We start from the raw sequence: 11460 nt of genomic DNA on the forward strand, positions 1-11460 counted from the left end.
AACAGAGACCAGGGTTTGCTGCTTAGAAAACACAAAAGATCAGCTCCGGGCTTTACAGCCGTCTCGTAAATGACAGTAACAGGACTTTATATACTTTGATCGTAGCTTAGTGTCTGCTTTGTGTCCTGTCATGGCTGGGTCTTACTGTGATCATCAGCAAAGCTAGATGTCTTGTATCCTTATACAAATCATAGTACTGAGAAGCAAACGTCACTCTGCATAATTACCCCGTGAGCAATTAAATACACGTGAACAGTCATTTTGTGCTGACATACTCCCTTTAGGGGTTTATTACTGTCTGATAATTATGGCATAGCCACTCAAAGAGGAGTCATTCTGATCACACAATTACTATAGAAAAGAATCCAAAATGCAAATCTTTCAAAAATGTCTTTTTATTTTAAGGTTTTAGTTATTGTTAGAGCCTTTAGATATGTTTTCCTTTCCCAGGCAAAGTGTTGCTAGCGTTGTTTGTGTAAGGTGTAACTCTTGCTGTGTATCGGGAATGTCTCCAGAAGGCAGTCCTGGCATTCCTCACCACGTCTGATTGTTGGCCTTCAGCAGGAATGGCTTAACCTGTCCGCATAGCCGAGACATGACTGTACTGCTGATCTACTCAGATTATTTCTTTTCTTTTTTTTTTTTTTTTTAACAAACTTGTGAACTTGCGATTGAATTACCTATTTGTTGTACATTTAGTCGTCTGTGTATTGTTTAATCTAATTTTATATTCATTTCGCAGGAAGAAGGCACACTTTCCGAAAATAATGGCCCTGAAACTGGAGCCGCAGAGCTAAAGCAAGATGACTCTAAAGAGGTACCTGTGCTCCTGCAGCCTAAAAGTTTTTTTTGGTTTATGTTTTTTTAAATCTCTAACAGAATTAAAGTCAATCATATAAAAAAAAAAGTGTTTGGCTTACAACCACCCATCCCATGGGACCAGTGCCACTAGTTACTGACCCTTAACCTTTAATGGCTTTAGGCTATACATACTGCTAATTACTGGCCTCAGAAATGATGTTTGTATCAGTCCATTGGGGACCCCCAGTGTGTTGTCACAGGAGCTACAGATTATTTAGCAGTGGTGCTAACTTTTTGTTGTTTACCAAATATTTTAAAACCCTAACAACCGCTTTAGATGTCTCCATACTTCCCTGTTGTCTGAATAATTTATTAAAGGGGGAAATCTTATAAGTTATCCCCTATCCATAAGCTGGAGGTAGAGGACAATTTCACAATTACTGGGGCTCAGAAATAAATTCTAAACTTGAGAATAGCTCCTTAACTAAATAATTAAATTATCAGTTCAACTGATCATCTGATGTATATTGGAGCCTCCAAACTTCCTTGATGGATTATTTTATGAAAAAAGGACCGGGCTTCTGGATTTTCAATGGCTGAGCTTTTGTTTTTGTTTTTTTGCGAGTCATGCTGCTCTTTTAGGTGTCCTGAATTAGCTTTGTTCTCTCTCTCTGTTAAAAACTAATGAACACTCAGCCAAGCCTGTGTGTGGGTAGAGTCAGAAGGTGGCTGCCGCCCGAACATTCAGTTGGCTGACAGCTATCTCATATATATGGCCAGCTTAAAGGGGTTTTCCTCTACTTTTTATATTGATGACTAGTGTTGAGCTTTCCGATACCGCAAGTATCGGGTATCGGCCGATATTTGCCGTATCGGAATTCCGATACCGAGTACCGATACTTTTTTCGTATCGGATACCGGAATCGGAAGTCCAAAATGCAATGAGCCACTTTTGTGGCTCTGATTGGCTGCCGAAATGACGTCATCATGATGCGCTGTCTGTGCGCATCATGATGCGCCGTCAGTTCGGGCCTTCGGGGGGGCTGTGCCGACTCTCCGGGGGTCTGTGCCGGCCTGCCGGGGGGTCTGTGCCGGCCTGCCGGGGGGTCTGTGCCGGCCTGCCGGGGGGGCTGTGCCGGCCTGCCGGTGGTCTGTGCAGGCTCCGGGGGGCTGTGCCGGCCTGCCGGTGGTCTGTGCAGGCTCCGGTGGTCTGTGCCGGCCTGCCGGGGGGCTGTGCCGGCCTGCCGGTGGTCTGTGCAGGCTCCGGGGGGCTGTGCCGGCCTGCCGGTGGTCTGTGCAGGCTCCGGGGGTCTGTGCAGGCATCGTCCGATGGGACTACAAGTCCCATCGGGCGATGCCTGCTACCATGACAGTGATTGACACATTAGCCAATGATGGGACAGTAGTAGTCCCATCATCCGGCTAATGTGTTGAATGTAAAAAAAAAAAATTTACATGCTACATACATACAACATGCATACTACATATATACTACATGTAACATACTACATGCAACATGCATGCTACATACGTGCTACATGCATGCTACATACATGCTACATACATGCTACATACATGCTACATACATGCTACATACATACTACATACATACTACATACATAATACATATATACTACATGCATGCAACATACATACAACATATATACTACATGCATGCAACATGCATACTACATATATACTATGTATACTACATGTAACATACATACTACATATATACTACATGTTACATACATGCAACATACACACTACATGCTACATACATGCAACATACACGCTACATACATACACACTACATGCAACATACATGCAACATACATACTACATACATGCTACATACATACTACATATATACCACATGCATGCAACATGCATACTACATATATACTGCATATATACTACATGCATGCAACATACATATATACTACATACAATACATACATATAGACATACAGTACATATAACATAGAGTACATACTCACCGTCACTTGTCACTTTGATCCCCGAAGCCATTGTCCCCTTGAGGAATAAATATCAAAATAAAAAAACACCAGTATACTTACCCCGATCCGCAGAAGTCCACGAGTGTCCCACGTCCATCTTGCGTGGAGAACAGCAGCATCAGCTGATGCTACCGTTCTCTACCAGCTCCAGGAATACAATGACGGAAGGTAGGTATCCTTCCGCACTGTATTCCTCCACCACTTTAAAAAAAAAAAAAAATCCCTAGTCTCACTTTATGCCATTGCTGCGTGGGAATTCCCACGCAGCAATGGCATAAAGTGAGACTAGGGACTTTTTTTTTTTTTTTTAAAGTGGTGAAGGAATACAGTGCGGAAGGATACCTACCTTCCGTCATTGTATTCCTGGAGCTGGTAGAGAACGGTAGCATCAGCTGATGCTGCTGTTCTCCACGCAAGATGGACGTGGGACCCTCGTGGACTTCTGCGGATCGGGGTAAGTATATTGGTGTTTTTTATTTTGATATTTATTCCTCAAGGGGACAATGGCTTTGGGGATCAAAGTGACAAGTGACGGTGAGTATGTACTCTATGTTATATGTACTGTATGTCTATATGTATGTATTGTATGTAGTATATATGTATGTTGCATGCATGTAGTATATATGCAGTATATATGTAGTATGCATGTTGCATGCATGTGGTATATATGTAGTATGTATGTAGTATGTAGCATGTATGTAGAATGTATGTTGCATGTATGTAGCATGTAGTGTGTATGTATGTAGCATGTATGTTGCATGTATGTAGCATGTAGTGTGTATGTTGCATGTATATAGCATGTAGTATATATGTAGTATGTATGTTACATGTAGTATATATAGTATATATGTAGTATGCATGTTGCATGCATGTAGTATATATGTTGTATGTATGTTGCATGCATGTAGTATATATGTATTATGTATGTATGTAGTATGTAGTATGTATGTTGCATGTATGTAGCATGTAGTATATATGTAGTAAGTATGTTACATGTAGTATATATGTAGTATGCATGTTGCATGCATGTAGTATATATGTTGTATGCATGTTGCATGCATGTAGTATGTATGTAGTATGTAGCATGTATGTATCATGCATGTAGTATGTAGCATGTATGTAGTATGCATGTTGCATGTAGTATATATGTAGTATGTATGTTACATGTAGTATATATGTAGTATGCATGTTGTATGTATGTAGCATGTAAATTTTTTTTTTCTTTTTTTACATTCAACACATTAGCCGGATGATGGGACTACTACTGTCCCATCATTGGCTAATGTGTCAGTCACTGTCATGGTAGCAGGCATCGCCCGATGGGACTTGTAGTCCCATCGGACGATGCCTGCACAGACCCCCGGAGCCTGCACAGCCCACCGGCAGGCCGGCACAGACCACCGGAGCCTGCACAGCTCCCCGGCAGGCCGGCACAGCTCCCCGGCAGGCCGGCACAGACCCCCGGAGCCTGCACAGCCCCCCCGGCAGGCCGGCACAGCCCCCCCGGCAGGCCGGCACAGACCCTCGGAGCCTGCACAGACCACCGGCAGGCCGGCACAGCCCCCCGGCGGGCCTTCACAGACCACCGGAGCCTGCACAGACCCCCCGGCAGGCCGGCACAGCCCCCCGAAAGGCCCGTACAGACCCCAGAGAGGCTGTACAAGGCAAAAATAGGGTTTTTCTTATTCCGATACCGGAAGTCCCATAGACTTGAATGGGACTTCCGGTATCGGAATCGGCGATACCCGATATTTTTCTTAGATCGGCCGATACCATCCGATACGATACTTTTAAGTATCGGACGGTATCGCTCAACACTATTGATGACCTATCGGATCGGTGGAGATGTAACACCCGGCAGCCCCACCAACCACAGCTGTTCCCTGTGTCTGAAGCATCCAGATGTGATTAGTTGTGAAGCAGAACAACACAGCTCTGTCAACTTTTACCAGCCACAGCAGATAATTTTTTTCTTTTTTTCGAAAGAAGTAGTTGTGCAGTATCCGGTGGCGGACGCTTCAGGCATCGGGAACAGCTGATCAGAAGAGATGCCGGATGATGCATACTCAAAGATGTGATATTGATGACCTATCCAAAGGGTATAAAAGTAATGGACATCCTCTTTAACGTTAGCCAAAGTCTGAGTCATGGTTTATTGGGGTTAGCCAAAGCTGTAGAATTGGGTTTTCATGGAATGGATACAGAGGAGTGTTGGAGAAGGCAATGTGCAGTGCATCCGTAATTACCGCATACAATATTAATGCGTTAAGCTGTCACTTCACCCCTGCTGCCTTTTATCACAAGAGTGGTTTCTTCTGTCGTTCACATTGCCAGCTTCTGCTCCTATTTCAAGGCTCACAGACACACGTGAAGTACTATAGGCCAAAATGTGGTAACCGGGCTCGTGTTAACGTCATTGCGTATAAAGTTTATTTTATCTTATCCAACGTAATCTAATTTCTGTTTCTGAGGCATCTTACATGATGTCACATGTACATGAGCCCCAAGTATGATCAAGTTTCACTTACATCACAGTATTGATGTAGGTATCTGTGTATCTTTAATATTTCAGATTATTGATAGCATTATTGAAGAAAGTCAGAAATCCAGTGCCATAGAGGAGAACCCCAGTCCTGAAAATGTGGAAACAATAGTTCTTGAGAGCTCTTCTGGAAAAACATATCCGGCGCTGCTGGATAACATCCCCGAGTTGGTGATCACAGAGACCACCTTACCTAATGAAGCAGGGGACCTTCGTCATCAGGAAGTTGAGGACTTCACAGGGAGAAAACCCAGTCAATTGCCCGATGTCTCCATCCCCATCATTGAACAGTTGGTGGAAACCTCAAAAATTGCTGATATTATAGAATTGGCTGATGGTCTTAAAATTACAGAAGACGAGGACAGACCTCAGGACAAGCCCATTGAGCTTGAGGAGGATTCAGAAAATAAGCCTAAAGACCCTTTATCCTATGAAACTTCTGAAAATATAGAGCAGTTTGCGCCCGCTAAACCTCCCCGACAGATTAATGTGGAGCCCGATATAGTAGCAAGTACTAAGAAGTCTGGTCCAACACGTCCCCCACCTCCTGTAACAGCCCCACCACCTAGACCGCCGCCACCTGCACGGCCGGCACCACCTCCTCGTAAGAAGAAAGGGGATGAGAATGAAAGCCCAAGATCTTCAGGACTAGAATGTGAGTGTTTGTCTTGATCATTACTGTAAATAATTTATCTATGATTTACTATTTTGTTACTGTTTGTTCCTGGTAGATGTTTGTAGTCAGTACGGCCACCATTGCACCTCATTCAACATTTTTGGTTTTCTTTCCCAGAAACTAACAAGGTAACTTATTTTTATAAAACTCTTGATATGTCATAGTGATCAGTTAAGTCATAGGCTGTGGTCAGTGAGGGGACAGGCTGCTGAGACCAACCCCACCAATCATACAGTGGTAGAGATCCTCAGCCGAGCACTGAATTCCCTTGAATTCAGCTCTTACAAGTTTGTGGGTCCATACACTGATGACCCCCCGCTCTTTGGGGACAGCTTAAGCCACCATTATCAGGTTGAATGTTGCTGGTCACTCCTTGAGGGGTCTTTTTACTCCAGTGAGCACCCTGTCCTCTTCATTGTTTACCAGACACGGCTCTGTGCATTTTGTAGTGTCTGTGCCTGGTAATGTGCCGCGGCTCTTTCAGTCATCTGATCTCTGTGGGTGATGAAACTCGGACCCCACAAATCTAATGCTAATCACATATCACAAAGTTAGTCCATGAGTATCAAAGTTCACTAAACCCCTTTAACCCCTTAATGACAGAGATTTTCCTTTTCTGCACTTTTTTTTCCTCTACTTCTTCCAAAACCCATAACTTTTTAATGTTTCTGTCTTCATAGCCGTATGAGGGCTTATCATTTAAAAATACAATTTGTCCTGTAAAAAATATCGTTCCCTTTACCATGTAATGTAGTGAAAAGCAAGAAACAAATTCCAAGCGACGTAAAATGAGTTTAAAAAAAAACAAACAATATTTTGACATTGTTTCTTGGTTTTCGTTTTTAATCTCACCGTAAGGTAAAAAATAATTTGGAAATGTGATTCTACAGGACTGTATGATTACAGCGACGCCAAACTTGTATGGATTTTTTTTTTATTTTATTGACCCTAAAAAGTTCAGAACTTTATTTGGTTTGGGCTTCATTTTCTGAGACCCATAACTTTTTTTGTTTGTTTTCGGTCAATGGCGCTGTGTAAGATCTTTCTTCTTTTGCATGCTGAGCTATAGCTTATATCGGTACCATACTGTTTGATTTGCTTTTTCTTTAATTTTTGGTGTGAGTGGGGGAGTACAGAGGCTTCAAAATTGTGAATATTAGCGTTTTTATTTTAAATTTTTAACAGACTAATTAAATTTACATATTCATAGATTAGACTTTTACAGATTGAGATACCACTTATACTTATTTTAGTTTCATTGTTTTAATTTCCTTAATTTGAAGTGAGAAAGCAAGGATTATTCAGCCTTAATACAAACGTATTTTGTCTTTTTTTTTAATTTCTTGCAGACCCATAGACTTGCATTAGCAAGTTTAATCACTGATTCAGATCAAACACATACATGTCTCATTAATATTATTGTTATTATATTTTTTTTTTATCAGCATAAAAACAGTCATGTGAACAGCTACATTATAGTGGAGATATGAAAAAAGCAGCACGTGTGTGAAGAACGGCCGTCTGAGGCTCGGATGTCACGTCGTGAAGGCGTGAAATAAGCATATAATAGCTGGCTTCATAGGTTATATTAAGAGAGCAGTGTGAAAAGCCTGAGAACAGTCGTTATTCTTTACCTTCAGCAATTATGATTTTTGCCAGCGCGTTATATGCTTAATGACCCTTTTACATTTTATGTCTTGCTGCTGTAGAAGTTTATCGGCAGCTTTATTTTGCTCTGTTAACTTTCACCTAACTCTACAAAATGATGATTAGAATTCTTCTCTTCCACCATGTGGAGAAGCGGCTCACCGTGCACTGTGGAGTTGGCGCAGAGAGAGCTCTGAAGCTGCAGAATTATGAATGCAGCACTGGAAATGTGAACGTTTGTGAGCTGTGCACGTTCACAATATTTCTATATTTCTCTGATAACTTTCCACTCCAAAAACCGTACAGTGTGCAATTATTTCAAGGTTTTATTGCACAGTTTATATGGAATATGAGTTTGACTATATATATTTTAGTACATATTAGCGGGACTTTGTCTCCAGGTCATTGATACCCATCTGACCGTAGCATGGTGTAAGGGCAGGAACCCTGATTGCAGCCATGTATCACTTGTTGGGCTGCTTGCTGTCATTTTGATAAAATCCCTGTTTTCTCTGTTGCAGATCTTCCAGTACTCTGAATGTTGAGCTCTGTTTAACCCTGCCCATGCCACTGGTTGCTTTCTGTACACTGGGCAGAGGCAGAAAGCTGCCAATCTGTGATGGGGGCGGGGTTACACAGAGCAGTTGACTAGGAGGCACAAGAGATCTAGTCCTGTAGTAATAATACTCTCTTGATAAAACATTGATTTTATTGAATTAGCAAAACACAGCCCAGTAAGTGACACGTTTATGGAATCAGGCTCTCAGCCCCCACATCACGGTGGCCTCAGATTATATGGCAAAAAAACTGCAACAGATTCCCCTTAAAGGGAGCGTATTGCCTTTTCTGGCACGTTAGTTTGACAAAACACTTGTATTCTTCTTAAAATGACAATTCTGGAGCATCTTTTCTTAGAACTGTGAACCTTACCTTTCCTGTTTTGTCCTCCAAATTTGAGTAAATTAACAATTGAGTTGTACCAGTTCACTTGTAAATTGAGTCCAATCTACGCTGAGAGTGTCAGAGTGTAGGGACAAGCCGTAATGACAACAGGGATGGTTATGCCAATTTGTCAATGTACTCATACATTCCCAGGAAGAATAACAGAAGAAAGGCACAAGACAGACTTGTAAGAAAATGTATGAGGTTTGGTATTCATCGGGGAGTAAAACATTTATTAAATAACAGCAATGTCGTGAGGAAGGTCGGGTCCTCTTCATACTGTACAGGTGATAATATGGTTTTCTACTTTTGATTTACTGACATTAATGTTTATTTCCAGTTACAAAAGACGTCTTTCTTGGTGGAGGACTACTGTCTCCAAACGCCATTGCAGAGGGTTTAAGCCGAGATTCTCAGCCGTCCTTGGATCTAGCTAGTGCAACCAGCGGAGACAAAGTAGTGACCGCTCAGGTGAGTAGGCAATGGGCTGTGTCCTCATACCTCTACATTACACATAAGAATTTCCTACTGTCACCTACTATTTCGGGTTGTGTTCTGTTGATGTCGATGAACATTTGTCTACATCATTTTGTTCAGTCCTCACATGTTCACCAGATATACTACGAATATATAGTATATTCGAGTTCCATCCAATCCCTGCATCTAGCCACCGCTATCAGTGCAGAGGTTCATTTGCACTACAAATTCAACCACCCCTCCATTGACTGTAGAGAACAACCCTGTTCTTGACATCAGTGTGGACTTGAATCTGCCATACTTTTATGGCGTAATCTCTGGATATCGATTAGGATTCCACTTAAAAGTTCTGATTATTAAACTACCCCTAGGCTACTATAGGACTTTATAAATATCTATTGTAAAAAAGGAGAAACTGCTACATACCCCTCTCAATAGTCATCTGGGCAGTGCCTCAGCGGGAATTGCTCCTCATCTTTAGGTGCACCCACTCTACATGCGCCAGGAAGATCAACATTTGATGCAAAGTGAGTGCTATCTATGCCGATAAGGATCGAAGCAAAGAGTGCATGTGACCAGTGAGGAGGCTGGAGCTAGTGACTATTCCTGCACCACCTTGAGGACTGTTGAAGGTTTTATAAATTCAGTTTTTGTTTTTGCAGCATTGGACAAACATAATTACAAGCCTTGTAACATCCTGGCTGCAATTTAATAAAATCAGCACGTACATTGATCTTATAGTTGTTTAGACTCACAAGTCTGATCTGTTTTGTCTTGTGTAACATATATTTCATATGAGTCACAAATACAGGCGGTCTGGTTGAGGGTAAGGTACAACCTTGTGCCAGGCCAACAACTTCTGGCAGGACAGTCAGTATGGTGCCACCTCCCATCTGAGATTACACAATTTGCACTTACCTTAGATCTCGAGTATGACTGGAGTTATTCATATATAAAGTTCTTGGTCACATAAGGATCATTAAAAGCAAGGTGTCACTTCAAGTAATGCTATTGCCCTGCAGTCATACTGGAAATCTGCGGTTACGGTTAGTGGTGCAGGAAGTGGTTACAGCAGGGAGCTGTTACTGCGTCGGGGCAGGGAGCTGTTACTGCAGAGAGCTGTTACTGCAACTGGGCCGGGAGCGGTTATGGTTAGTAGTGCAGGGAGTGGTTACAGCAGGGAGCTGTTACTGCGTCGGGGCAGGGAGCTGTTACAGCAGAGAGCTGTTACTGCAACTGGGCCGGGAGCGGTTATGGTTAGTAGTGCAGGGAGTGGTTACAACAGGGAGCTGTTACTGCGTCGGGGCAGGGAGCTGTTACAGCAGAGAGCTGTTACTGCAACTGGGCCGGGAGCGGTTATGGTTAGTAGTGCAGGGAGTGGTTAAAGCAGGGAGCTGTTACTGCGTCGGGGCAGGGAGCTGTTACAGCAGAGAGCTGTTACTGCAACTGGGCCGGGAGCGGTTATGGTTAGTAGTGCAGGGAGTGGTTACAGCAGGGAGCTGTTACTGCGTCGGGGCAGGGAGCTGTTACAGCAGAGAGCTGTTACTGCAACTGGGCCGGGAGCGGTTATGGTTAGTAGTGCAGGGAGTGGTTACAGGAGGGAGCTATTACTGCGTCGGGGCAGGGAGCTGTTACAGCAGAGAGCTGTTACTGCAACTGGGCAGGGAGCGGTTACGGTTAGTCGTGCAGTGAGTGATTACAGCAGGGAGCTGCTACTGCGTCGGGGCATGGAGCGGTTTCGGCAGCGGTGCAGGAAGTGGTTACAGCAGGTAATGGTTACGACGGTTGTGCAGGTTGCGGTTATGGTAGCGGAGAAGGGAGTGGTTCCAGCCACCGCTCATTACACAGTGAGCACGGCTGTACTCAATCTCCAGAACATTGATTGACCTCTAGATCTACAGCATATATGTGTGTGTGCAGGATGACAGGATGATTCTCCTCTTGGATAATTTGATTTACAAACCGATTGTAGTGCGGAGTGGAGAAGATCAGAATTTGGATATATTGGGTGGATTTTGCCCATTATTTGCAGATTACATTAATTTTCCTGAAAAATAGCAACACAACCTCATCTAAGGAACCAAATTATAAATGGAAATATCTTTCCTACACTCAGCAGTTACACTTTTGAGTCTTGCATCTTTCTTATTCATTTTCTTTTTTTTTTTTTTTTTTTTTGTAGGAAAATGGAAAGGCAGCAGATGGACAGCTGTCCAGCACCCCAGCCGAGAGCTCTGGTCCCCAGAGACCCCGTTCGAACTCAGGAAGAGAGCTTACTGATGAAGTAATGTGTATCCTCCTTCCATCACATTGCATTTAGTTTTTTTGACGGCTTCCGTATTTTACTGCACTTG

General features: G+C 42.9%; 1 protein-coding gene across 1 annotated transcript in view; it reads left to right on the forward strand.

Annotated features, from left to right (window-relative positions):
* Positions 1–11460, forward strand: part of WDR44 (WD repeat domain 44) — a 121909-nt gene that overhangs the window by 47289 nt on the left and 63160 nt on the right. Inside the window, exons 3-6 of the mRNA XM_073543479.1 lie at positions 743–817; positions 5395–6019; positions 8970–9100; positions 11289–11390. Coding sequence (XP_073399580.1) covers positions 743–817; positions 5395–6019; positions 8970–9100; positions 11289–11390 — 933 coding nt within the window. The remainder of the gene's footprint in view (positions 1–742; positions 818–5394; positions 6020–8969; positions 9101–11288; positions 11391–11460) is intronic.

This window comes from Dendrobates tinctorius, unplaced genomic scaffold (genome assembly GCF_039654945.1).
Source record: "Dendrobates tinctorius isolate UK_male_01 unplaced genomic scaffold, ASM3965494v1 ptg000133l, whole genome shotgun sequence".
NCBI classification, from domain to species: Eukaryota; Metazoa; Chordata; class Amphibia; order Anura; family Dendrobatidae; genus Dendrobates; species Dendrobates tinctorius.